The 27,253-nt window shown below is 50.0% G+C and overlaps 4 protein-coding genes across 6 annotated transcripts in view; 1 reads left to right on the forward strand and 3 right to left on the reverse strand.

Moving 5' to 3' along the window:
* Positions 1-234: 234 nt before the first annotated feature.
* UCN (urocortin) lies at positions 235-2,238 on the reverse strand. Its single transcript, XM_004451446.5, has 2 exons — positions 1,001-2,238; positions 235-783 (listed from the first exon to the last, which is right to left on the reverse strand). Exon 2 carries the CDS (start codon positions 768-770, stop codon positions 390-392), a length of 381 nt encoding a protein of 126 aa, XP_004451503.1. The 5' UTR covers positions 771-783; positions 1,001-2,238; the 3' UTR covers positions 235-389.
* Positions 2,239-2,327: 89 nt separating this feature from the next.
* MPV17 (mitochondrial inner membrane protein MPV17) lies at positions 2,328-13,109 on the reverse strand. Its single transcript, XM_004451442.3, has 8 exons — positions 13,054-13,109; positions 12,600-12,674; positions 4,903-5,018; positions 4,576-4,668; positions 4,365-4,460; positions 4,100-4,132; positions 3,787-3,839; positions 2,328-2,630 (listed from the first exon to the last, which is right to left on the reverse strand). The coding sequence occupies exons 2-8, from the start codon at positions 12,667-12,669 to the stop codon at positions 2,561-2,563; spliced, it is 531 nt and encodes a 176-aa protein (XP_004451499.1). The 5' UTR covers positions 12,670-12,674; positions 13,054-13,109; the 3' UTR covers positions 2,328-2,560.
* Positions 13,110-15,838: 2,729 nt separating this feature from the next.
* GTF3C2 (general transcription factor IIIC subunit 2) overlaps positions 15,839-27,253 on the reverse strand; it is a 41,102-nt gene continuing 29,687 nt past the window's right edge. For all 3 annotated transcript variants that reach the window (XM_004451441.5, XM_058287762.2, XM_058287763.1), the window contains 7 exons: positions 18,827-18,971; positions 18,570-18,731; positions 18,273-18,360; positions 17,888-18,016; positions 17,445-17,597; positions 17,188-17,295; positions 15,839-16,863 (listed from right to left, as the gene is read on the reverse strand). In XM_004451441.5, coding sequence (XP_004451498.1) covers positions 16,645-16,863; positions 17,188-17,295; positions 17,445-17,597; positions 17,888-18,016; positions 18,273-18,360; positions 18,570-18,731; positions 18,827-18,971 — 1,004 coding nt within the window. In that variant the 3' untranslated portion in view covers positions 15,839-16,644. The remainder of the gene's footprint in view (positions 16,864-17,187; positions 17,296-17,444; positions 17,598-17,887; positions 18,017-18,272; positions 18,361-18,569; positions 18,732-18,826; positions 18,972-27,253) is intronic.
* LOC101430880 (cholinephosphotransferase 1) lies at positions 25,113-26,493 on the forward strand. Its single transcript, XM_004451439.3, has one exon. It carries the CDS (start codon positions 25,133-25,135, stop codon positions 26,351-26,353), a length of 1,221 nt encoding a protein of 406 aa, XP_004451496.1. The 5' UTR covers positions 25,113-25,132; the 3' UTR covers positions 26,354-26,493.

The following is a 27,253-nucleotide window of genomic DNA, read 5'->3' on the forward strand; positions in this document are numbered from 1 at the left end:
GCCTTCCTGCCCTTGCCCGGGATGGGGGCCATTGGGGGACGGGCGTGGCGGGATCCCCTCTTCTTCACCTGCCTGATGGCGGGCGCGCGGGACCTTCGGGGTCCTGGGGGTGGCGGGGACGGCGGGAGCCCCGCGGAAAGCAGCATCTCGTTCCCTCCCGCTGGCCGGGAGGCCCCAACGTCCCCCGGGGCGCCACCCCTGTGGCTTCCCGCACCCCCACGACAGAAGCCCACGGCTCTTCTGCACTTTTATTAAAAAATAGGAAGGAAGGGAGCGCTCAGGATCACCTCGGCCCTCTCTGGCCCCGGAACGGAGTCAGTTCCGGTCGCTCACGTGTCAGCCCCGGGGTGCGGGCGGGCCCCGGGGTTCGCGGCCCGGGACCGGACCCCTCACTTGCCCACCGAGTCGAAAATGATGCGGTTCTGCTCGGCGCGCTCCCGCTGGCTCTGCGTCCGCGCCAGCTCCAGCAGGGTCCGCAGCAGGTGGAAGGTGAGGTCGATGGACAGTGGGGGGTCGTCGCGTCGCGGCCGCTCGCCTGCCGCCCCCGGCGCCCCTCGGCCGGGCCCCGCGCGGCGCGGGAAGCGCTCGGCCAGCAGCAGGAGCAGCGCGCGGGCCCCGCCGGCCCGGCCCCCCGGCGCGGGCGTCCAGCGCAGACTCGGGTCCCGGCCCCCGGCTCCCGCCGCCTCCCGGCTCCAGCGGCTGCTCCCCGGGCGCAGCTGTGCCAGGAGCAGCAGTGCCGCCAGCAGCGCCGCGCGTCCTGCCTGCCGCATGGTGTCGCCGGCCCTGGACACACAGGGGCAGCGCAGGGTGAGGCGCGCCCGGGGCAGCCGCGGGGGGCGCCACCTCCAGCGCCCCCGCCGGGGCCCCCCGCCGGCCCTCCGGCCCCAGCCCCTGCCCCCGGCCTGTGCCCCGCGCCCTCCCTCCTGGCGGGTGGCGGCGGAGAGCTGAGCGCCGAGTTCTCGTGCCCGGGCAGGCTGGGTGCACGCTCCGAGCCACTCACAGGTAGGCGGCGAGGGTTCGCCCGGAGCAGGACGGAGCTCCAGTCTCGGGCCCTCGGGACGGGCTGAGGGCGCCTCGGGGAGCACGGGGTCCGTCCCGGGACCGCCGCCAGCCTTATATAGCGCCAGGACAGCTCCGACTGACGTCAGCGAAGAGCATGCACTGATTGTAGAAGCAATGACGGCCGCGCCCCGAGTCCCGCGGGTTGAGCCCCCCGGGGGGCGCCCCTGCGGACACGCGACTTCTCATCTCCCGGGGAGCGCTGGAAGCCGCGCGAAACGTGGCACCAGACTCCAGAGAGCGACACGCCGGCTGGGGCATAAAAGACCGATGGCTCTGGAACGCAGCAGAGTCCTTCCTCCCGCTGGAAACAGCCAGCGAGGCCTCGGGCCCATCCCCACACCAGACTAGCCTTGGGCCATGGTGTCCGCCGGCGAGAGGAGGCTGGGGCTGTCCGTGGTGCTGACCGTGTCCTCCGCCTCCAGAAGGGGACGAGGCATCCGGAGGACGTGGTGCTGCTCTGACCGTCTCTAGCCCCCGCCATCGTTTCCCCAAACGGAGGCGATCAGGAGGACACTGGTGGCACCCAGTGACCACCATGGGACCCACCCAGAAGCTGCTGAGGCAGCCTGGCTGCCTGACTGAGGCACCATGTAAAAGAAGGTCTCTGGTGAGTGAATTTGGCTCAAGAGGTTGAGCACCTGCCTCCCACAAGGGAGGCCCCAGGTTCGGTTCCCTGTGCCTCCTGAAAAAAACAAAAAGCAAGCAGATGAGGGAGCCAACTCAGGGGAGCCGATGTGGTTCAGTGGTTGAGTCCCAGCTTCCCACATACAAGGTCTCAGGTGCAATACCTCGTACCTAAAAAAAAGGGATCTCTGGTCTCAGCATGCTCTCAGACCACATAAAGGCTGGCACATTTGCTCCTGGGTTTGGCCAAGTTAAGTTTTCTCCCAGGAACCATAACAGCAGTATTACATGCTTCTGGCCATCAGGTTAAGATCACTGGGTTGGAAGTAAGGAAATTCAGGTTCAAGTTTCTGCTCTGCCACTAACTCACGGAATGGACAGTTCGCTTCACTGTTTTCTCTTTTGGAGACTGGGCTCAGTGATCTCTGGGCTTCTTTCCAGATCTAGAAATTTCCCCAATTGTTTTCTGATGGGCTTTACTGACTCCTGCGGATAGGAGATTACATATTTAGTAACATATTTACAGAGCTGGAAGGGCCCCAGAAGAGCGGAAGCTCCATGAGGGCTGGGAAGGGTTGGAGAGCAGATGTGGGGCTGAGTGGCATTAGCTAGGATATGGACGTTAAAGCAGACACGGTCAACACGGTTCAACACATATTTATGGAGTGCCTGCTGTGGGGGAGGTGTAAGACCATTCTAAAGGTTTTGGTGATTTCAAAAGGAGTCAGTTTACAACTTCAAGGGAAAACCACCATTGCAGAGTGCTAACCCCACTCGCTTCTGACTAGCAACCCAACCCCACACAAAGGGACATGCCCGCTTTGAGGAGGCCGCTTGACCCATTCTGAGGCAGTGACAACGGAGCGAGGCAGGCCTAGAGCCGATGTGCCTTCCAGGACAGGTAGGAGTTCCAGAGAACAGCGACACACTGGACAACAGCCAACCTAAGGGACAGGAATGGCATATGGAGAAGAGGAGGCAAAAGGAGAAGCGCGCAGGTCTAGAGATGGAAAAGGAAACAGAAAGCACCACGGAAGGGGCGGGACCACGTCTGAGAATGTCCAGAGTTTAGACTTCCTTCCTCCAGCCCCTTAGGGAGGGACTGTGTGGCTCAGGCCAGAGGACATCCAGCTCGGATGCCGGTGCTGTCCCAGAGCTCTGTTCTCCCTGGTGGCAGCCGCAAAGACCAGCGACCCTGCATACGTTTCTTGCCGGTACGGCTGGTATTCACACCCTTGTCCAGGCCCCTTCGAAACACACGCTACCCCTCCACCTTGCACAGCTGAGGTTTCTCACTCCAAAAACACACGTTACCCCTCCACCTTGCACAGCTGAGGTTTCTCACTCCAAAAACACACGTTACCCCTCCACCTTGCACAGCTGAGGTTTCTCACTCCAAAAGCAGACTGCCTGCGGCATAAAATAGCTCCTCCTTTGTTGTGTGGTTTGTTTGTTTGTTTTTTCTTTGTTTTTTAGGACGTACTGGGGATTGAACCCAGGACCTCATACATGGGAAGCAGGTGCTTGACCAGTTGAGCTCCGTCTGCTCTCCTCCTATCTCTGTTATTTTACCTTCACTTTGCTCTAGTTGCAGACTGTGGCAAAGGATCCTAACAGGTCATACGTTACCCTGTTCTGAAAGCCCCCCTCACCTCCAGCCATTTTACCGATGCATCTTTAATTCCATTCTGGTTTTTCTTTCCTTGCAGTTCAGCAACTACCTTTATTGTTAGAGTAAAACCGTACTTTGCAGTGCACTAACCTGACCAGGCTCCCACTTGGCTTTCTGGTCTACCTTTCTAGCTAATCTAGGCTGCCGCTCCCCAGTCACTGTCCCTGCAGATAAGCCATCAGAGGTGGGGTGGAAGCAGGATCCTCCCTAGGAAGATGAAAGACGGTCAGCGGGCAGACACCCTGGGCCAGTATCTGAAATGGGTAAGGGAGGCGGAATAAAACGCTCGGGAGGCTGAGGAGCTGGGCCGGGGACTAAGAGTTCTGTTTGGGGGTCTGAAGTAGCACGGGTTGAAATGAGAATCATCTTGTCTTCAAATATTTGTAATGGGCATCTTCCTGGAAGGAAGGGGTAGGGATCTGTCCTACCTGTAAGGAAGGGGGACCAGGTAGAAGTTGACCAACTGGACAGCAGGCCAGAGCTGGAAGAGAGAGAAGGGATAGGTTGGGGGGGGCTGCCTCCGTCACTGACCCCCCAACTCATGGCCTAGGTTGACCTTACCCCAACGTTTGTACCCAAGAAAAGGTGAGACAGCTAGGGGAGTGCTCCCTGAGGACAGGGTCCACTCTGGGAATGACAGAGGCGTCCCGCCCGGGGATGTCTGTGTCAGGAGGACCCCCAACCCCAGGGCATTTCTGGGGTTCAGGAAGCAGAAGTGACAGCTGAGGCACCCACTCTTACATAGTAGTTGGCGACGAGGGCATCAGGATAATCCTGAGGAGACAGGAGAGGGAACAAACGCCTACTTTCACCTCCAGGCAGCTCCCACCTCCCAGGCTGAATAGCACACCCAGACCTCTCTTCCAGGAAGCCCCCCGGGGCTGCTCTCCTCCAGAGCCCGGGGCTCTTCCTGCACTTCCACCTCTCTATCCCCAGATGCCTGCCTCATTCCCCCGGAACTGGTGGTCCACCAGCCAGTGGTCTCCCCCACACCTGCCCAGCTTACCCGCTGCAGTTTGGCCCAATTGTCTTGGGCTGAGAGTCCACTGAGTGTCCCTACCAGTGGGAGGAAACAGCCTAGAAAACATGGGGCGAATCCCCCCTGGGGAAGAGAAAGTAGAGCTCAGTGAGCACGGGCTTCAGAAACTAAGAGCCCTGAGCCCCCACCCTTCCTCAGCCCAGCTCGCCCTTCCTGAGCCCCTCTTCCTTCTGCTCACCTGATCCAACACCATCTTCTTCAGGGCATCTGTCTTGGTGGAGCCGGGGATGAGCCGGTCCAAAACCCTGTACCAGCCTCCGACTACCGGGCCCTGAAAGGACACCCAGAGAGTGGGGGCGAGGATGCGGGGAGGAGAGAACGTGGCTTTGACATCACAAAGCTCTTCCCCGAGCATGAGAAACCCACATCCCAGGGGAAGCAGAGACCCAGGCCAAAAGAGGAAGGCAGGCTGGCGGCGATGGGAAAGATGCCAGGGGAAATCGAAGGCTGACCCGGAAGGCTGACCGCCTGCTCCACGGGCAGCCCTGCCGCGGGCAGAACTTACCACAAAGCCGCAGCCCACAGAAACCATGGTCAGGGTCCGGCCGGGCTGGTGTCCCCGCAGGCCCTTCTTCTCCACCAGCTGCTGGGAGATGATGTCTCCCAGGCCCATCAGGGACCCTGCGCAGGGCACACAGGTGTGGTCAGGACACCTTCCGAGGCCGGATGTGTTTCCGAGGGGCCCTGCTGGGAATAGTCTGCCGCAAGAGCGCGGCTCTGGTTCTTGGACCCGAGGGCTGAATTCTGGAGAGCGATGACCCGCTGCCTGAATGCTCGCCTCTCCCCAGGGATGGTGACACCTCCTGTGCATCCTGGGAGGAACTGGGAGGAGCAGGCCTCAGGCAGGCCAGGGCCCGATCACAGAGAAAGGGGGGCTTGGGACAGAAACTGTAGACAGAAGAAGGAGAAGCCGAGGGCCCAGGAGGTGAGAACCATGGAATGTCAGCAGGAAAGGGCCTTCCACATGCTTTTATTCAAAAATTTTTTTAAAGATTTATTTCTCTCCTCTTCCTCCCCCCCGCTGTCTGCTCTTTGTATCCATTTGCTGTGTGTTCTTCTGTGGCTGATTGTATTCTTGTCAATGGCACCAGGAGGGAATCTGAGTCTCTTTTTGTTGCATCATCTTGCTGCGTCACTCTCCGTGTGTGCAGTGCCACCCTGGGCAGGCTGCACTTTCTTCACGCAGGGCAGCTCTCCTTAGGGGGCGCACTCCTTGTGCATGGGGCGGCCCTACACAGGGGACACTCTGCGTGGCACGGCACTCCTTGCATGTGGCAGCACTGCGCGTGGGCCAGCTCATCACACGGGTCAGGAGGCCTGGGGTTTGAACCCTGGACCTCCCATGTGGTAGGCAGAGGCCCTATCCACTGAGCCAAATCCACTTCCCTCAAACTTCTTTTTCAACAGGTAGAGGAAGGAAGGTCAACTACCAGTCCATGGCAGACCCAGGACAGGGCCCAGGCGGCTTGATTCCTGGATAGTATTCCCTCTGGGACATGGCCCCATGAATAGGTCACATGTAGAACAGGAGCCCCACCCCAGTCCAATGCAAGTCTTGGGGTCTGTATTTGTGGAGAAGAGCACCAATAACTATTTTTCCAAAACATAAGCACTCAAAGAGCCCTGGACAGAAAAAAGGGTTGAGCTGGTAAGTGTCCCCACCAAGAAGAGTTCTGGCCACCTCTTAGCAGCGTCACCTCATCCCAGTCTTCCCCACCCACAGCCTCCGACTGAGCTGGCAAAGAGCATTACGGCCATCTCTCCCCTTGGCACCCGCTTCCTCTCCTCTCTCCTGCACAGTCATCCAGCTCCAGGCAGCCATAGTGGTCAACCGCGCCCAGACACCAAGATGAGAGCACAACGTACAGAGCCCCCGGGGAACGGGGTTGGCGTGATGGTTTCTAGAACACACACGCTCACGGGGCCGCTTAGAGAGTGACCGTGTGATATCCGGCTCGCCTGTCCATCTCGCTGTGTGATGAGAGCCCCCCTCCAGCCCCACCGCCACCGCTGTCCCTGTGCCCTCAATTAGCACTGGGCAAACACATCCCTCAACCCCATCCCTTGGCCCGAGCTGGCTCTGACGTCCATGCTGGCTGCACACTCACTGCTCTGCTCTTCCCCCACATCCCCCGCACAGCCCTGCCCCTGAGCAGCCGAGCCTGAGGCAGCTGGTTGAGGCTGGGAGTGAGGGCTGAGGCTGCGGCCCCCAGAGGCGAGCTGGGCTGCTGGCTTCGAGCCGGCTCTCCCAGCCCCGACGCTGCTCCGGGCCGGCCCTGGGACACCCATCAAGGCGGCCCTCCCTGCCTCTCCCTGAAATTCCCACCATGGTGGAGGCTCCTGCTGGAACACTGATGGGACCTTCTGGAGGGCACGGATAGGACCCTCGGCATCTTTGTTCTCCCCCGCCCCCGACGCCCACCCCCACCACACCTAACTTTTATCAAGTGCTCAGAAAATAAATGAAGGAAAAACATCAGACTCACTGCCCCGACCAGCAGGACTGCTCTGGGAAAGGGCTAGACTTAGAGAACTCTAAGTCTAGGGCTGTGGGCCGGGTGTGAGGCCCCCGTGGCAGTTAAGGCTGGCCCCCACCCCATGCGGTTCCACTTCATTTCCTATCCCTCCCCTCCCAGCACACACACAGCCTTGGGTCACCAACTCTGCTCCCAGCAGTAACACAGCTGCTGTGGCCACACCTAAGGGGAGAGTGACTTTGAGAAGGACTTTGATGGGACAGGAAGTCACCTCTTAAAAGAAGGTAGTAAGAGTATGCCAGTCCACTTTGACAGATATTTAATCCTCACCAAGGCCTGGGACGTAGGTGGCCACACCTCCATTTAATGATGAACAGAGGGAAGTGGGTGTGGCTCAAGGGAGAAGGGCTCCGCCTCCCATATGGGAGGCCCCAGGTTCGATCCCTGGGAACTGCTGGTGAAAAAAGAAGAGAAAGCGTGCCTGCACGGTGAGCCAGCGCCCATGCAGTGAGCAGAGTGCCCGCATGAGTGCCCGCGCAGTGAGCCAGTGCCCGCGCAAGTGAGTCACGCAGCAAGATGATGAGGCAACAAAAGAGAGACGAAGGGGAGAGTCACGGTGAAGCGCAGCAGAGACCAGAAACAGAGGTGGCGCAATTGACACGGAACCTCTCTCCACATCAGAGGTCCCCCGACTGAAATCCCTCTGAATCCTGGAGGAGAAAGATGAGAAGGCCAAAAAAAAAAAAAAAGAGAAATAGATACAGAAGATTACACAGTAAATGGACACAGACAGCAAAAAAAACAACAAAAAAAAAACCACAGCAGGGTGGGGGTGAGGGTGGTGATGGGAACAGGGGAGGGGGAAAAAAAAAAAGATGAACAGAGTGTCTGAGGGATGAGGTGGCTTTGTAAGGCATGGAACCAGGACCTGAACCCAGGCCTTCTCTCAGGGAGGGAGGTCAAGGTATGCCAGCCCCACGCCACGAGTCTTGGGCTCCCAGGCCAGTGGGCAAGAGGGTCCTGAGGCTGCTCCTCGGCAGGGGGCCTGCCCCCACAAGGCTCCCAGGGCCTATCAGGCCCGCCCTGGGCTAATGCACTTTCTCGGTCTTTTACGCAGAACGTGCTCCCCTCTGGTCCTAGTGGGGAGGGCAGGCAGCTCTATTCCTGTTTCTTCCCTTGTCTGGGAAGAAACAAAGAAGCACGCGTTTTCACTCCTCATGGCGATGGTCTTGCAACCAGATAACAGCAGAGCTGGAAAGGGAACCCAAGTCGCTGACTTCTGACCCCACAGTCGTGGAAGCCTGCAGCCTTTGACAGAGAGCTGGGCTCTTGGCCCCAAACTGCGTCCATCAAGCCTGAGTGACTATGAAGTGATGGGCAGCAGTGGGGATGAGCAGGTGGGGTGTGGCTTGGTAGCCCCTGCCGGTCCTGCTTCTTTCAGACAGAAGAGTCCAGACGCTCCTCTTCTGTCCACAGGTAATCCGGGCCCCTGTGCATACAACTACTCCAAGGTGGCTTAAGGCAAGGCCTGCAAAGGGACCCTTTGAGCAGGAAGGGCTCAGACATCCTGATTTCTCATCCCACCTTCCCCAACTCAGTGTCCAAAGAGGCCCTAAACCCTCCCGGCCTCTGGGAGTCCTCCTGGACCTATCTGGTTGAACTGGATCTTCTCATCTCTGAACCTGGGGTTTGGCTCCCCTCTCCTTGAACTTGCTTCCAGGGGGCTGAGGCTGGAGGCCTGAAGAGACACAATGCCCAGGGCCCCGATGGCACAGGGCAAGGGGCTGCCAGGCAGCGACGCCCCAATGCCAGGCTGGGCGCAGAGCCCAGAGGCAGACGCTGGCGTGGGTGTGACATCATGCCCCTGGGTAGGTGCCAGTTCTTATGCTGTCACTGGCCACCAGATCTAATGTGTGTGTGTGTGTGTGTGTGTGTGTGTGTTGGGGGGGGAGTGTGTAGGAGAGCCTGCTTCTGAGCACAGATTTATTTGGGACCACCTCTGCCCACAAATGGAAAAGTTCCAACTCCAACACCCTCTTCTATGGCATGGGTGGGGACACATTTCCTACTTTCCCAATTTTGTTCCTCTCCTGGCTCTTGTTTGTGGAGTTTAAATGCAAGAAAATAAAGCGTTAACAGAAGATGAGAAGGCAGAGGAGGAGGAAGTAGGTCTTGGAATGAGGAGCAGGAAGTGTGATCTTGAGTCTACAGGAGGCCTGAGTGGGCAGGTATAGTTACTGGCATGGGGTCAGCAGTGCTGCCAACTCATTCCTCTGCCCAAAAGTCTCTAATGATCAAACAGTTGCCTGGATTAGGGACTTGGTCTGGCACTAAGCCCAGAGGGAGCTAAAGCCCAGCCTGAGAGGGGAGAGCACCTGGGGGATTCAGACGACCTCTTGGGTGTGAGGCCTCATCTCCCCATTACCGGCCTAAATCCCTGTCTTACAGCTAGAAAATGAGAAGGCAGAGGGTTCCACAGTTTGTCAGACCTCTAAGTCCAAACCAGTTGGGACTGCACTTCACATCCTGAGGCCCCAGGAGTCTCCAGCATAGGGCAGTGCAGTGTGTGTGTGTGTGTGTGTGTGCGCGCCCTAAGTTCAATGCCAGCTCTACCAATGGATCAGTACATGCCACTCTCCCCTCTTGCCTCAGTTTCCCTCTCTGTATTATCAGGGACTGAACTGACAGTATCTCATACCTGTTGAGCTCTCACATCCTGGGCAATGCTTTGCGGAAACCAGTGTCTACAAGAGCTCAGATGCCTCCACAACAGGACTAGATGGATCGAAGATGAATGGAGCTAGGCCCTGGGCTCAATGGAGACAGGAATGGTCAAGAAAAGAAGGGAGAAGGCAGGCTCGGACTCTACAGAACAATTAGCAAACCTTTCTCCAGGCTGCCCCGTTCCTGGGGACTGTGTGGCATGGTGAAAACTAGGGGCAGCAGACACTTCCTATGGACCATTTCCTATCTCCTTGGCTTCATCCATCTCTGACTCGTTATTTGTGCAGTGCAACCTAAAAGATTCTTGCCTCAGGCCTTTGTCACACCTGGGGTTTCACTGTTGATGCCTGGTCTTGGGAGGCTACAGGAATCCCACTCAGGGGCCAGGCAAATGTAACCTGGAAGTACAGGGGAGTTTGCATCCCATGGGTGAACCTTTGACCTTTGAGCTGGTGGAAAACGGTTTCTCCTTTTCTCTGTGCAGACAGACAGTCCTAGGATGCATTTCAAAGAGCGTCTCAGACAGTCCCAAGGGATTGAACAACTAGTTGCTCTTAGCAGTGGCCAATTTGATAATGTATCCTTGTATTAGCTCTCCCTCTTCTCTTCCTTTGGATCGCTTCTGGACAAAGTATCTGCACATGAGCTTCAGGGCAGTGCATGTTCAGGGCGTGTTCAAATTTATGGTAAGTGGCACAAATCCAACCCAAGCACATCTCTCAAGAATAGCTTGAGCCTGGGCGGCCGACACTATAGAAAGCACCAACCACTTGAGCCTTTAAATTTATACAGCATTTTCTGATTTCCAAAGCCTTTTCACAGATTACAGTGTAATAATCCCTATACTGACTTTGCCTGATACAGTGTATATATGTAAACCCAAATTCTAAATCAGGAAGCTGAGGCCCAAAGAGGTTTCCTGATTTCTCCTGAATAACACAGCTGCAAAGTGCTATGGCTCTGGGATTCAAATATTGGTCTTCTAACTCAAAATCTGAAATCTCTGCTCTGCTTTCTAGAGTGATCTGCTGTCACCTGGGCTCTCAGGGACTACTATGCTGGGGGTCCAAAAATGGCTCAGGGAGCAAAATCCACATCTCCCTTTATTTGTGGTTTGATCCAAGTAAGCTGAGCAGCAGGGACAGAAAAGTCTGGAGGGTTTGGAAAAGTCTGAGAAAGATGCTACCTAAGGAGTTGCAGGTTGCTTCAGGGCTGAAGAGGGATGTCAGCAAAACTTCACGAAGATGGGAGCAGATGTAGTTCAGGGGTTAAGCACTGCTTCCCATGTATGAGGTCCTGGGTTCAATCCCCAGTACCTCCTAAAAACTAAAAAAACCCACCACCACCCCAGGAAGACTGAGAGTGTGGGGACAAAGGGTTTTAGCACAGTCTGCGCAGAACCCCAGTTCAGCCACAGATCTGCGCTTGGACCCCCTTGGAGCTCTATCTCCTGCCCTTGTCAGCCATGGCCCTTGCCGTAGGGAGACACAAGGACTTTCCCTCCTTCCCTATTCTCAATGGCTACGAGGGGACCTTCCTTCTGGCAGTCACTGGCCCTGAGGGAATCTGAGGCTGGGCAAAGGGCCCAGGGTGTCAGTTCCCATCACAGCCACACAGTTCCAGCATGAGTCACCACACACGCAGCCAGGTGAGTCATGCAGGCTGACGGACACTCTGAGGACAGGACAGAGGTGGCTGGGCACAGGAAGCTGGAGAGGGTCCCAGGGAGGGGCAACAGTCCATCCCCTGGCCAGTCACCAACGAACTTTCTAGTGCTAATACAGGGCTATTTGAGCAGTCTCCCCTTCCTTTCAACAGTCCTCCTCCTAGAATCCCATGGCCCATTATTAGAATTCTGCTGCCTTCCTCTAGATATAGGCAAGACCCCATCTTAAGATGATTGCTCCTTGCACTGACTCAATGGTCACAGACCTTCTAATCCTCCCCCCACAAAACTTACCGTGTGCCATCCCCTCTTAGATGAGCTAGCCAGCTAAAATAAAGATGTTAACAAAGGCAACAAAGTCACTGGATTACCTCTGCTAGGATGCTACCCAATCACTGGACTTGGTATACAATAGGAAAAAAAAAATACCTTGGTTAGTGTATCGTTTGTGGATAAATATACAGGTGGTAAAAATAAAGACATACAAAACTCAGGAAAGTGGTTATCTCTTAGGGTGTGTGAATTAGGGAGAGGCACTCAAGGAGTTTCAAAGCAGAGGACTGACAGAAAGGTATTCAGTTTATTTATTTATTTTGAGATAATGGGACCAGGGATTGAACCCAGGACCTCATATGTGGGAAGCCGGTGCTTCAACCACTGAGCCACATCAGCTCCCCTGAGTTGGTTTTTTTCATTTATTTGTTGTTTTGTTTCATTTAGGAGATACTGGGAACCGAACCTGGGACCTTCCATGCAGGAAGCAGGCGCTCAACCACTTGAGCCCCATCAGTTTCCTGTATTCAGTTTTAATACTATTTAAGCTGTACATACACCTCGTAATCACTCTTTTGTATGTTAAGATATATTTCACACACACACAATAGTAAGAAAAATAAACGGGGGAAAGAGTCCTGATTTCAGGACTTCAGGACATCTAATGTAAACTCAAGTGATCCTAGCCGCCAGATCTTTGTGGTAATCCTATGAGATACTATGTATGACAGTGCTTTGCACATTGTACCAGAAAACGTTTGCAGAGTGCTTGCTATTGTCTTCTAAGTTGGGGCCCCCTGGGGCAATGCTCTTATCCTGAGGAGATGACTCCTCAGCTTTTAGGGACCTTCAGATCTACTTTCAGCGAGGCCAACTGTGCATACACCTTCCCTTGAGAACAGCCTCGAGGATCCACCCTCCATAACAGACTGGGGACGCTCGGAATGAGACAGCCACCCCTTCATGAAGAGACGCCAGGTATGAGGGAGGGACAGTCGGGTAAGCCTCTGCCTCCCAAAGCAGCCCACTCTGGTACCACTCGGGTCCCAGAGGGTCACTCACCAGCGGTCAGGACCTGCACTTTCCACGGGTGAGCAGCCAGGGCTCGCTGGTAGGCCCGCCAGAGTGCCATGCTTCCTGTGAGCCAAGAGGAGAGGGGATCATCCCCTGCCCGCCCCCAGCCTTCCAATCTGTCCGAAAGGAACAGAGGCCCCAGGAGGGATGCTTCCTGTCACAGGGGTCGCCTTAGACAATCGCGGAAGCGAGGAGAGGCTGTGGCTAGCCTTGGGATCCGCCCCCCAACCCTGAAGCGGGGCCACCTCAGGACTCGTGAGCACGGGCTGGCTCCAGCTTCCACCCAGAGCCTGGGCTTCGAAGAGCGAGCCTGCTCCGTCCCCAGAGTCGGACTCTTCGCTGGAACCACCCGCATCCTTCCCGAGTGCAACGCGACACAGGAGGCAGGGCCCCTGACCCCGCGGTCCCCGCGTTCCGCCACCGCCGACCACCCGCCACTCACCCCGACGCGAGCTCGGCGCGCCGCGGCCCCGCCCACGTGACCACAGCCGGCCCAGGGACTTCCGCCGCAGGCCCCGCCCCTCCCGCGGCCTGGCGCAGGCGTGGGACTGCCTGGCTGGTGCGCTCGCCGCGTGCTCGGCCTTTGGCGCAGGTGCGCGGCGCTCGCCAAGCCTTGGGTTCCTCCTGGCTCTCCCCTCTGCCCCCTGCCCCTTCTCGCCCGACCCCTCGCTGTTCCCGGCCCCCAAAACTGACCAAGGTCTCGACGTCCTTGTTAGCCTCGGTATTCTGAAGGACGAAGTCCTCTAGAATCATAGTTTGAAAACCATAAGGGATAGATACTTAGGTGCAGTACGTGTGTTCGATGTTAGAGTCGCTGCACCCTTCGTTAGCCCCAATAATTCTGAGCTCCTGAATGGGTGGAACTGGGTCAGGTCCATCTTTGTTGTCCTTATAGCGACTGTTGCAGTGCTTTACCTACAACAGTCTACTTAAAAATGCTGCCTTCCACAGAAGGCACTAGAATTACAGAACCTCAAAGAAGGGATTAGGTCCTGGCTCCATAATTGAGCAGCCTTGGTCACTAGACTTGAACTAAAGTTCTCTCGTGCAAAATGAGGGGTTTGGGCTATTTCAAACTGGGCTCCTTAGAACTCTAGGACTATAGGAAGAGGTTTGGGGGCTATAACTACAGGTTCTCTCTACCCCAACTGCTGTTTTGTTTACAGTTCTATAGACATGATTTCTTAATCCCCTTATAGCTCTAACAGTCTTAAGATTCTCTGAATATAGTGGAAATTCCTGTAATAGCCTGGGCAGTGGATTTGTCAGGCTACTTAACTATCTCCAGGTTCAGGAAGCCCACGCTTCAGGAAGTAGCCATGTCTAGCCCTTTGCAGCTCTCCACATACTAGCTTCAACCCAATACTTAAATGAACAAGGCAAGAGAATCCTGATACTGGAGAAGCAGAGTAAGGAAGCAAGTGAATTCATTGTCCCAAACATTTAACTAAAAGGCTCCTATATGCAAAATACATACTAGAGTGAGTTTATACTAGTAAATGTAATAAAAAACTGAATGTGGCAGGTGAAAAATTGAGGTAAAAGAAATTGCTCTAAAATCAGCCTATCTGGGTTCAGATAGACCTGTTCAGGCTGCTTAACCTCTCAGAATCTCAGTTTATTGTTAAGTAAAATAGGACCAATACCTACGTCATGGTATCAAGTATGTATGTAAAGCACCCTATATAGGTCAAATGCTTAAGGACTTGCTTCTCCTCTTTTTTCCCCCTTCCCCCTTGGGAACACAAGGGAGGGAGAGTATTTTTTCCGGGAGAAATCTGGGAAGGCTCCTTGGTGAACTTGGAATTTAAGCTGAGGCCTTGAAGGTGAAGGTGTTATTCAAGGTGGAAAAGGGCACTCCTGGAGGAGGGGGGAAAAGGCACAAAGGTAAAAAAAGGTGCAGGAACCACTGTGTGGTAGAAGCTGGGAATATTTGGAGGGAGGGTTGGAAGTAGGGGTGGCCTGGGGAGAAGAGGGTTCATAGTGGAGAAAAGAGCAAGTACCCAAAGCATCAACCTCATGTTCTTGTGAAGGCCATCAGCAACACTAACCCACAGCCTCAAGAGCTACCACTGAAAGCGCAAGTTCATGGTGCAGCATCAGAGGGCTGCGGTGTAGAATGACAGGCACTTCCCTTCTGGTCAGCTCAGAAACCTAAAACCTCACATAATCTGATCTGGGTCACAGTAGGGTGCTGCCGTGCTTGGCTCCTTTCTCCTGGCACAGGTTGGGGTTCCTCTGCTGCAAACTGTCCAGGTGTCCTCCAGGGCTAGGCTTCCTCTTCTCTAACATGGAGGGGATTGAACTACTTGATTCCTTTCATTTATTTATTTAAATATTTATTAAAGACTTATTTATTTCCCCTTGCTGTCTGCTTTTTGTGTCATCTGCTTTCTGTGTCCATTCACTGTGTGTTCTTTTGTGTCTGCTTGTCTTCTCCTTAGGCAGCACCAGAAACTGATCCTGGAGCTTTCCAGAGTGGGAGGGAGGTGTTCAATCTTGAGTCACCTCAGCTCCCTGGTCTGCTGCGTCTCTGTCTCTCCTCTGTGTCTTTTTGTTGCATCATCTTGCTGTGCTACCTAGCACAGGCCTGTGCTGTGCAGGCTAGCACTCTGTGTGGGCCAACTACCCGTTCGGGCCTGCACTTTGTGTGGGCCAGCTTGGCTTCACCAGGAGGCACCAGAAATCAAACCCCGGGGCCAACTATATGGTAGATGGAAGCCCAATCACTTAAGCCACGTCTGCTTCCCAGATTCCTTCCCTTTTAAAGGAGATTTCCTGACATATGGCAGACTCCCTATTCTGGAAAGGCAGAAAGCTGTTTCCAGATATTTTGCAAATCAATCAAGAGCACCAGAGGGTTTTGTTCCTGGTAAGCACTAAACTAATCTCCACTCCCTCCAGTAGGCGCCGACTGCTTATTTTTCTCTATTTCTTGAGGCCACCTAACTACATCCCCCTTATGCATTCCAAGATTCTGGCTTGCCTGTGTGTCACTGCTAGGGTCTGTCTGTTCTTGTTTAGGAGGCAGTACTGCAGTCACTGCAAGGCTGCGGCATCCCACAGGAGGACTCTAACAGGATGAGATACAGCAACACATGAAGTACTCTACTTGGTTTCTAAACACCTCCTATACATAGAGTTGAAATCAAGTAGCTAAGTATTATAGATGTCAACAATGTGACAGTAAGATGGAAGGTCAAAAATCATGATGTGTCAGAGAATGGTTGAAGTAACAGAAGATATTTAATCTAAAAAGAAAAGACTTGGGAAACACATGATAGCTATTGTTAAATACTTAAAAAGGACAATCACGAGGAAGAATGACTAGGTTTCCTAACACCCATGGATAAAATTTATAGAAGTATACTCTTTGACTTGATATAAAGAAGTGCTTTCAAAACACGACTGTCTAGAAGTATTCAAGTGGGGTCAGTTGACCAGTGATGGGGAATATTTCATAAGCAGGAGCAAGTAAGATCTGAGTCCCTGCCCTATTGGTAGGGTATTTGTGGTATTCCTCAGTTGAAGAAATACTACAAGCAGCTTCAGCCCAGTAAATATCACCCCTCACAAACTTGTGTGCTGGTTACTCTTAAGAGAAAATTTGGGATCCTGGAAGCCAGTCAGACAGGAACCTTCATGCAGATACCCTGTCCAAGTCTCCGAACGCCCACTCGCATGTGATCTCAAAACACCCAGTTGTTTACTTGGCTTTACCTACTTGACAATATGCTCAATATGAGCAATTTGACTCCCAAGCCTAAGTCAGGCCTGAGTGTTCCCCGTGAGCCACAGTTTTAGGCTGAGGAGCCTTAAGAGTTCCGGAGGGAGGGCCCCTCTGCCCGCAGGGGGCTGTGATGGTAGAAGTCTGTGGAAGGAGAGGGAGCTGAGGAGTCCTGGGGAGGCAGGCTGGAAAGGTCCCAGCCTGGGCAGCATCCCTATCCAGGAAGGCCCCAGTTCCGATGGCTCTGTGCACAGGGGCCATTTGTTCTGGGCAGACTTCATTCCAAAGGTCCTGTGTGCGCCACGACTAGGGACTAGGCAGAAGGCGATGGCTGGTTGGAGGGAAGCCAGGTCCTTTAGGTGGCGAGGATGGTTGGAACATGGTACTGAAGTGGGCTCGGCTTTCAAGCTGCATACGGTGGCCCAGTGGGGAGGTGAGTCCACGGACGAAATGGATCCGAACCAGCCCTGACTGCCCTCCAGATACCAGCCATCCATAGGAGTCCAGGTTTGGGCTGAAACGTACCTGTGAAGAGAACAGAAAACAAAAGTCTATGGTTGGTGCTTTAATTATTAATTTTTCTCTTTTTTCGAGTTTTATTTTTTCTTCTCGGTTGGTGCTTTAGAGTGAGTACTAGCTGTATGAGGGAAAAAGAATGGGCCAGAGTCTGAAAGAGAGGAGACGACAGTGAATGAGGTAGGTCTATCAGGAGCAAGGCAATGAGGGTGCCAAAGCTGCTTTCTGCCTAAAGCCATGTTACCTTTTCAGCTTCCCTTTCAGGGACCACAGTTCCACAGCTGGAGGGAAAAGAGAGGAGAGGGTGGAGGTGGTGAGAATCAAGGTCCTTACCTTATGAATAGCCTCCAGCTGTAGCCTGTCCAGGCAGAGTTGAGAGTGCCCCTCTCCCTCCTGCATTCGCAGCACCGGTTCTCTATGGAGCAGATCGTGGAATGAGCCCTGGAGGAGGGGTGTAATGGAATGGAAAAAACAAACAGCTTCTTAGTTTTGCATCTTTGTGCTGGAACTCTTCAGGGGTTCCCTACTATACAAGGACTAAAGCTTTCTACCTTTTCTGATGCCATACCCATTCTCCTGGTCTAACTTACCAAATCTGTATCTTGAAAGAGCAAGTAGTGATGGTTGACAGTTTCAGCATAAGTTCGAGCCTTGGGAGGATTGAGGGCCCCAGATGAAGCAGAAGAGTGATCTTGCCCTTCAGGGCTTTCTTGATATGGCATCAGATCTGCTTTATATATAGGCTAAAAAGGAGACCATGAAATTAGGTTCTATAATACTGAATCCAGAATTAAGATTAAGGGAGAAGAAACTGGTTTGGGGCAGGAGAGGCAAATATGGAAGAAAGTAGTATGTTTAACTATATGCTCAGATGAAGCAGGGTAGGGAAGGTTGTCCACAACTCTGCATTAAGAGTTTCAGGCTGATATCAGGTCTGGGAGACCCAGTACTAATTTGTACTCTATCAGGAGTTGGGAGGGCATGTAGATTCGGAGTAAACAGATGGGGCAGCACGAGATATTCATATACGTACAAATCTTCGCTCGACGGGTCGCTTGACATTTATTGGGTTCAGTGCCATATCAGGCAATATGGCTGCAATGAGTTCCCCAGATATATCTCCCGCAGCTATGGTCCCAAGCCAGTCTGATCCTGAAAGACTCTAATAGGAAGAGACAGCTTTCATTTATATATTCATTCAGTTTTATGAATTGGTAACAATTCACAAATGCACTGAGGGAGAAGATACATATACACACAAACAAAAATGAGCTTATCATAACCCATGTCTGTGATGGTAGTTACCCCAGACATATCTTCTCCTCCTTCTACCCAAAATACAGCCTCTTCCTGAATGCCACTAGGTGGTACATGATTAGTTTTCCTGTGTAATAAAGATGGTGAAAGAGAGAACTCACCCAGACAGTGCCCTTTCGAGGAGCAGTGAAGTAGGCCTTGAAACCAAAATAACCAGCATCAATGTAATGAATTCCACAGAGCCCGTAGCTGTAAGAGAAAGAGAAGCAAAAATAAAAGAAAACCTCCCTTTTTCTAAGATTAGTTTCATTTCTTCTCCCCAGTTCCTTCCAGACTTCAAACTATCTTGGGTTGAGAAAACTCTCAACTCTCTTTTCCCCACCACAGTCTGGCACCCTTTTGTACCCCAACCTGTAGGGCCTATCCCCAGAACTCCTCCTATTTCCCTCCTGCCGTACGAGGCATAGCAGTTGTCCTGAGCCACAGTGACACCGTTGTAGGGGAGCAGCCAGGCCAGCTCTGTACTCAAGAAACGCTTGATAGAATTTATTGGTTCATAAGGCCGCCGAAGGTCCCAAAATTTGATTTTCCGGTCGCTCCCAGCAGAGACTAGGAAATGACTGTGAAAAGAGAGGAGAAGATTGACTGAACAAATCTACAAGAGTAGCCTGTCCCAGTCTTCACCTGCCACCTCCACGACTCTCCTCTTCTATACCTGTTAGCTTTGCACCACTGAAGGGTACGCACAGCCTGGTCATGGGCGAGAAAACACTGGAAGGGGTAGAGCTTCAAGGAGCCGTCAGACAGCCGTATCCGCTGCAGAGGTGAGTTAGTGGGAAGGTTCCAGAAAACCACCATGCCTGAGGTAGGGACAGAATGTATAGGCATTAAAGGCAGGTTCTCCCTTGCTTTCTTTTCTTTTTTTTTTGGACATGGTTCTGGTTTAAAAGAATTAGTTTATTTATTTTTTAAAAGATTTATTTATTCTTCTATCCCCTGCCCCCCACCCCCATTGTCTGCTCTCTGTGTCCATTTACTGTGTGTTCTTCTTTGTCTGCTTGCATTGTTGTCACCCACACCAGGAATCTCTTTTTGTTGTGTCATCTTGCTGCGTCAGTTCTCTGTGTGTGTGGCACCACTCCTGGGCAGGCTGTGCTTTTTTCAGTGGGGCGGATCTCCTTGAGGGGCGCACTCCTTGCGTGTGGGGCTCCCCTACATGAGGGACACCCCTGTATGGCATGGCACTCCTTGCACGCATCAGCACTGCGCATGGGTCAGCTCACCACACAGGTCAGGAGGCCCTGGGTTTGAATCCTGGACCTCCTATGTGGTAGGCAGACACTATCAATTGAGCCAAATCCGCTTCCCCCTTGCTTTATTTTCCATCTTTGGGACCCTAGGACCTTTGACTTCTACTCTCAGTTCACTTATGAAAGGATATGGGGATCATGATTAGCTACCCAACAACCCCTTTATCATTTAAGTAGTCAATTTGATATTTTATCCCCAATGCTTATCAATAAAAAATAATAGCTCAGCCTGGGATCTGCAGTAAAGGAAGGCAGGCTGAACACCCAGTAGCATCTACTCTCCACTAATTAAAAGTAAAGGGATGTGAAGAAAGTATAAGCTCTCTAGGATGAGGGTTGGCAATCTATAGCCAATGGGCCAAATACAGCCTGCCACCTATATTGGCACATAAAGTTTTACTGGAGCACAGTCATATCTATTCATTTTACCTAATGCCTATGGCTGCTCTTACCTTACAATAGCAGAGGTGAGTAGTTGCAGCATGTCCATACAGCGCTCAAAACCTAAAATATTTACAATTTGGCCCTTTACAGAAAAGCTTACCAACTCCTACTCTAAAACAAACAGAATAAACAAGGAACCAAAAACGACAAAATGTAGAGGAATGGAAAACAAATGGACAAATAGAAACCAACTTGACTGACCCAAAAGTTAAATACAAGACTGGCAGAGGGGAAGGTAATCAAAGGGAAAACTTTGATAAAAATAAGAGCTATAGTAATGGAAGAAACGGTAGCATTCATCTGGAGAAAGTGGCCACAGTACTGCTAAGAGCAGGGAGAGGGAAGAAGAGACCTGGAGATGTCCTAAATGATAATGCAGGGATAGATGCTGGACTTTATACACCTTTCCATAACCCACTGAATATTCTGGGGTAGAGTGTAAACTACAATGTAAACTATAATCCATGCGGTGTAGCAGTGCTCCAAAATGTATTCACCAAATGCAATGAATGTACCACACTGATGAAAGAGGTTGATGATGTGGGAGGAGTGGGGGGGGGTAAGGGGAGTATGTGGGAACCTCTTATATTTTTTAATGTAACATTTTATGTGATCTATGTATCTTCAAAAAAAAAAAAAAGACAATTTAACAAAAAATAAAATAAAATAAAGTAAAAGATGAATTACAAAACCATAAAATTTTAAAAAATTACTGGGGACCCCACCCCAATCAAGATAGCACAGTGATTACTAGGAATACATCCAGAAGAACTGAAAACTGTGACATGAACAGATATTTGCACATCGGTATTCACAGCGGTGTTATTCACAATTGCCAAAAGATGGAAACTACCCAAGTGCCCATAATCCAATAAATGGGTAAACAAAATGTGGTTTATACATATGATGGAATACTATGCTGCAGTAAGAAGAAATGAAATTGGGGCACACATGATAAACATGTATGAATCTTGAAGTCATTATGCTAAGTGAAATAAATCAGACACCAAAGGACAAATGTTACATTGTCTCACTAATATGACCTAAATACAAAGAATAAATGCATGGAGTTAAAATCTAGAGTATAGGTTATTAAGAGATAAGAGGAGGGCTGTGATGTTTAATGTAGGTAGAAGTTTTAACTTACTTGACTGTAAATGTATGGAAATGAGTAGAGTTGATGGTAACATATTATAATGAGTAGCAGCTAGTTAATAAATGGGATTGTGGCTGAAAAGGGTAGTCTAGGGATATAAATGTCAACTGAAAGAAAGCTAGAGAATAAGCTAGGGACTGAATAACATAGTGAATCCAGAGTTGGATGAGAATTGTAGTTAACAGTATAAATGTAAGAATGTCCTTCTGTGAACTAGAACGGATGTATGTCACTATTGCACGTTGGTGGGAATGTGGAAAAGCATGGGAAAAATACAATTAATGTAACCTATGGACTCTAGTTAACATAACAGACTGTAATATTCCTGCATCAGTGCCAAAAATGTACTGTGTTAATAATAGGGGGGTATGGAAAAAATATGCCAAATGTATGCTATGGACCATAGTTAATGGTAACAGTCTGATGATATTATCTTATAATCTGTAACAAATGTTCCACAATGGAGTGGTGTGTTGGTGAAGGGTTGTTGTATGGGAATTCTATACATGTGCATGATTGTTCTATAAGCTCACAACTTCTGTAATAAAAATACATTAAAAATAAATAATAAAAACTTTAAGAAGGTAAAAAAAAATTATGCTTAGTATGAGACCACAATAAAAATTAGATATGTGGGAGAGAAAAAAAGATGGCAGAGTGAGAGGCTTCAGAGCTCCTTACCCTCACAAACATTTTGAACCACCATCAGTAACTGATACAAACATCTTTCTCAAAGCTCTAGGAACAAAGGACTATAATAACAGGGTGAGTGCCAAATCAAAACAAAAAAGCGGATGTGGCTCAAGTGACTGGGCTCCCATCTACCATATGGGAAGCCCCAGATTTGATTCCTAGGAACTCATGGTAAAGGCAAGCTGGCCTGTGCCACAGAGAGCTGAGCTGGCACAGCAAGATGATGCAACAAAGGGAGATGTAGAGGAGAGACAGTGAGAGACGGAGATGAGGTGGCTCAAACAACTGAGTGCCTTTCTCCCAAACTGGAAGTTCCAGGATCAGTTCCCGGTGCCTCCTAAAGAGAAAGTCGAGAAAAAAAGACAAGCAGACATAGAACACACAGCAAATGGATACAGAGAGCGAGCACAAACAATAATGGTGGGGTGGGAGAGGTAAAAAAAAAAGAAAGGAAGAAAAAGTCCACTTAAAAACAGTAAGATATCCTGGTGCCTCACTGGCTCAGCACGGAACCAGCCCATGCTCCCAGTGACGATCCCTGGTCTTGGTTCTGGAAGGAGCAGAGTAATCCTCATGCACATACTGGCGTAAGTATGTCTGGCCCTATTTGTCTGGAAGTGGCCTGAAGGACTTGCTGTTCCAGAACTTGCCCTGCATGTAGAAGAGCTCATCAAGCTCTTCTACACAATGCTCCAGGAATCAGTCCTTCTAACAAAACAATCATTTTGGAACTCTGGTGGAACACTGTGCAGTATCTAAGGAAAAGCTGGAAGAAGAGGGTGGTAAATTGTCATAAATACCAATGATTTTCACCCTCTGTCCAGCAGCTACCATTCCCCATCCCCCAGACAGGCAGCAGTGGGGAATGCAGATCATGCTCCTGGTATAGTTTGCCAGGGCCGATGCCAGGCTTAGACTATCAAAATCTGGGGATGTGTGATCTGGTGACTGGTCACTGTTGTTGATTAGATACTTCAAAGTGCTGGGCAGCCAACTCTAGGAAGGCTAGTGTTCCAACCCCCTGCAGGGAAAAGCAGCTGAAGATTCTTAAAGCAGTACCTACTCTTTTTCCCATCCTTTAGATACTTTCCATTCCCCATTTGGAAGCAAAACTAGTTTAGAAAAGCCACAAATTGACGGCTCCAGCCCACAAGAAAAACATAAACAAAAAACCCTTGTAGTACCAGAGGACTGGGAGGACTAGACTTCCAGAGTTACAACATAATACTCACATGTCCAGATTTTGACAAAAAAATTTTAAAAAACACAAAGAAGCAGGAAAGTATTGCCCATGCACAGGAAAAAAAGAATTTGCCAGAAACCATTTCGAGGCAGTTCATACCCTAGAACTATTAGTCAAAGACTTTAAATCAACCATCTTAGATATGTTCAATGAGCTAAAGGAATTCATACATATATATGAAAAAAAAAAAACTTGAGGAAATTAGGAAAATGTTGTCTATACAAAATTAAGAGATGGAAATTATAAAAAGGAACCAAATAGAAATTTTGGGGCTGCAAAGTACAGTAATTACCAAAAAAACCCACAAAAAACAACTCCGTTAAATAGAATCAACAGCTGATTTGAACAGGCAGAAGAATGGATCAGTGAATTTGAAATGTGAAGATAAGACAACAGAAATTATAAAGTTGAGGGGCAGAAATTTTAAAAATAATGAAGAAAAATGAACAGAGCCTAAGGGACCTGTGGGATACCATCAAGTATACCAACACATACATCACTGGAATCCCAGAAGAACAAGAGAGAAAGGGGCATAAAAAGTATTTGAAGATATAATAGCCAAAACTTCACAGATCTGATGAAAGACAGAGACATATATATACAAGAAGCTCAACAAACTCCAAGCACCAAGACACATTATAGTGAAATTGTCTAAATCCACAGACAAAGACAGGATTTTGAAAGCAGCAACAGAAAAGTGGCTTGTTACATACAAGGGCTGCCTAATAAAATTAAGAGCAGATTTCTCATCACAAACCATGAAGACCAGAAGACAGTGGAATGATGCCTTTAAAGCCCTTAATGGGAAACGGACTTGGCCCAGTGGTTAGGGCGTCTGTCTACCACATGGGAGGTCCACGGTTCAAACCCTGGGCATCCTTGACCTGTGTGGAGCTGGCCCATGTGCAGTACTGATGCACACAAGGAGCGCCCTGCCACGCAGGGGTGTCCCCCGCGTAGGGGAGCCCCACGCGCAAGGAGTGAGCCCCGTAAGGAGAGCCGACCAGCACGAAAGAAAGTGCAGCCTGCCCAGGAATGGCACCGCCCACACTTTCCGTTCCGCTGACAACAGAAGCGGACAAAGAAACAAGACGCAGCAAGTGGACACAGAGAACAGACAACCGGGGGAGGGGGGGAAATTAAGTAAATAAATAAATAAATCTTTTTAAAAAAATAAAATAAAAAAATAAAGTCCTTAAGAAAAAAACTGTTAACCAAGAATTCTTTATCTGACAAAATTATATTTTAAAAATGAAAATGAAATTAAGACATTTACAGATAAACAAAAGCTGAGAGTTCCTTACCAGAAGACCTGACCTATAAGAAACACTAAAGGGAGTCCCTTCAGGCTGAATTAAAAGGGCACTACACAATAACTTAAAGCCACAAGAAGGAATAAAAAACACTGGTAAAGTAACTACTATAGGTAAATATAAAATCCTGTATTATTGTATTTTTGGTTTGTATTAGGTTGGTGCAAAGGTAATTGTGGTTTTGCATTGTTGAAATTTGGCATTTGATATTGGAATACATTCTTAAATGTGCATTTCTCACTATGTTTTTTTGCAAATGACTTATTACTTGCTGTTTATTTTATATGTATTTTAGACTATAGAAATGACGTTAGACAAAAAGCAAATTTGAGTTATTTCTTATTTGAGTTCAAAATGGGTCGTACTGCGTGGTAAAGCTGGCCCACGCACAGTGCTGATGCGCGCAAGGAGTGCCGTGCCATACAGGGGTGTCCCCTGCATAGGGGAGCCCCATGCGCAAGGACTGTGCCCCTCAAGGAGAGCCACCCAGCGTGAAAAAAGTGCAGCCTGCCCAGGAGTGGGGCCGCATGCACTGAGAACTGACGCAGCAAGATACTTCAACAAAAAGAGACACAGATTCCTGGTGCCACTGACAAGAATACAAGCGGATACAGAAGAACACACAGCAAATGGACACAGAAAGCAGACAAATGGGGGAGGGGGAGGAGAGAGAAATGAATTTTAAAAATAAAAGTAAATTAAATTTTAAAAAGGGTCATAAAACAGCAGAGATAACTTGCAACATCAACAATGCTTTTGGCCAAGAATGACTAATGAATGTGCAGTGCAGTGGTGGTTCAAGAAGTTTTGCAGTGCCCCCGGCGGCCCCGCTCCTTGCAGCGGCGGGGCCCGCACGGCGGCCATGGCGGCGGGCGCCGGGGCCAGGGTGGCCCCGCGCTGGCTGAAGGCGCTGGCCGAGCCGCTGAGCGCGGCGCAGCTGCGGCGGCTGGAGGAGCACGGCTACGCCGCCGTCGGCGTCTCCCTGCTCGAGCCGCCGCTGCAGCTCTACTGGACCTGGCTGCTGCGGTGGGTCCCGCTGTGGATGGCCCCCAACACCATCACCCTCCTCGGCCTCGCCGTCACCCTGCTCACCACGCTCCTGCTCGTCGCCTACTGCCCCACTGCCACCGAGGAGGCACCATACTGGACATTCCTTTTATGTGCCCTGGGACTCTTTTTCTACCAGTCACTGGATGCAATTGATGGGAAACAAGCCAGAAGAACAAATTCTTGTTCTCCTTTAGGGGAACTTTTTGACCATGGTTGTGACTCTCTTTCCACAGTGTTAATGGCAGTTGGAGCATCAATTGCTGTTCGCTTAGGAACCCATCCTGACTGGTTGTTTTTCTGCTCTTTTATTGGAATGTTCATGTTTTATTGTGCTCACTGGCAGACTTATGTTTCAGGCGTATTGAGGTTTGGAAAAGTGGATGTAACTGAAATCCAGGTAGCGTTAATAATCGTCTTTGTGTTGTCTACATTTGGAGGAGCAACAATGTGGGACTATACGATACCCATTCTAGAAATAAAATTGAAGATTGTTCCAGTTCTTGGAGTAGTAGGTGGAGCAGTTTTTTCCTGTTCAAATTATTTTCATGTTATCCTTCATGGTGGTGTTGGCAAGAATGGATCTACTATAGCAGGCACCAGTGTCTTGTCACCTGGACTCCACATTGGACTAATTATCATACTGGCAATAATGATCTATAAAAAGTCAGCAACTAATGTGTTTGAAAAACATCCTTGTCTTTATACCTTAATGTTTGGATGTGTCTTTGCTAAAGTTGCACAAAAACTAGTGGTAGCTCACATGATGAAAAGTGAACTATACCTTCAAGACACTGTGTTCATTGGGCCAGCTCTTTTATTTTTAGATCAATACTTTAATAATTTTGTAGATGAATATATTGTTCTCTGGATAGCAATGGTCATTGCTTCATTTGATATGACGGCATACTTTAGTGCTTTGTGCCTGCAAATTTCAAGACACCTTCATATAAATATCTTCAAGACTTCATGTCATCAAGCACCTGAACAGGTTCAAGTTCTTGCTTCAAAGAATCATCAGAATAATATGGACTGAAGAGACTTTCAAACACTTGCTATCTCTTGTTGCTGCTGTTACGTGAAAGGAGATATTAAACATTTGTTTAATATTTAGATAAGTGCTATACATATTTCAGCAAATAAAATATTTCAATGCTTAAAAAAAAAAAAAAAGAAGTTTTGCAAGTGAGACGAGGGCCTTGAAGACGAGCATAGTGGCTGGCCATCAGAAGTTGACAACAACCAATTGAGAGCAATCATCGAAGCTGATCCTCTTACAACTATAAAGAAGTTGCCAAAGAACTCAACATCGACTATTCTCCTGTTGTTCAGAATTTGAAGCAAATTGGAAAGGTAAAAAACTGGGTGCCTCATGAGCTGACCAAAAATCAAAAGAATTGTCATTTTGAAGTGTCATCTTCTCTTATTCTACGCAACAAGAAACCATTTCTCAATCAGATTGTGATGTGCGATGAAAAGTGGATTTTATATGACAACTGGTAAAAATCACCTCAGTGGTTGGACCAAGAAGAAGCTCCAAAGCACTTCCCAAAGCCAAACTTGCACCAAAAAAAGGTCATGGTCACTGTTTGGTGGTCTGCTGGTTGGATCCACTACAGCTTTCTGAATCCTGGTGAAACCATTACATCTGAGAAGTATGCAAATCTATGAGATGTACCTAAAACTGCAGCTCCTGCAGCTGGCACTGGTCAACAGAAAGGGCCCAATTCTGCCCGACCACAGGTCGCACAACCAACGCTTCAAAAGTTGAACGAATTGGGCTATGAAGTTTTGCCTTATCCATCATATTCACCTGACCTCTCACCAACCAACTACTACTTCAAGTATCTTGACTTTTTGCAGGGAAAACACTTCCACGAACAACAGGAAACAGAAAATGCTTTCCAAGAGTTCGTTGAATCCCAAAACACAGATT

Source organism: Dasypus novemcinctus, chromosome 25, assembly GCF_030445035.2.
Source record: "Dasypus novemcinctus isolate mDasNov1 chromosome 25, mDasNov1.1.hap2, whole genome shotgun sequence".
Lineage (NCBI taxonomy): Eukaryota > Metazoa > Chordata > Mammalia > Cingulata > Dasypodidae > Dasypus > Dasypus novemcinctus.

What these genes read in the sequence shown, in the direction of transcription:
- UCN (XM_004451446.5), bottom strand. Translation starts at nt 770, where the DNA reads ATGCGGCAGGCAGGACGCGCGGCGCTGCTGGCGGCACTGCTGCTCCTG.
- MPV17 (XM_004451442.3), bottom strand. Translation starts at nt 12,669, where the DNA reads ATGGCACTCTGGCGGGCCTACCAGCGAGCCCTGGCTGCTCACCCGTGG. An exon ending in CTGTGGGCTGCGGCTTTGTG is followed by an intron (nt 4,669 to 4,902) that starts GTAAGTTCTGCC and finishes GTGTCCTTTCAG; the next exon opens with GGCCCGGTAGTCGGAGGCTG. An exon ending in AGAAGATGGTGTTGGATCAG is followed by an intron (nt 4,461 to 4,575) that starts GTGAGCAGAAGG and finishes TCTCTTCCCCAG; the next exon opens with GGGGGATTCGCCCCATGTTT.
- LOC101430880 (XM_004451439.3), top strand. Translation starts at nt 25,133, where the DNA reads ATGGCGGCGGGCGCCGGGGCCAGGGTGGCCCCGCGCTGGCTGAAGGCG.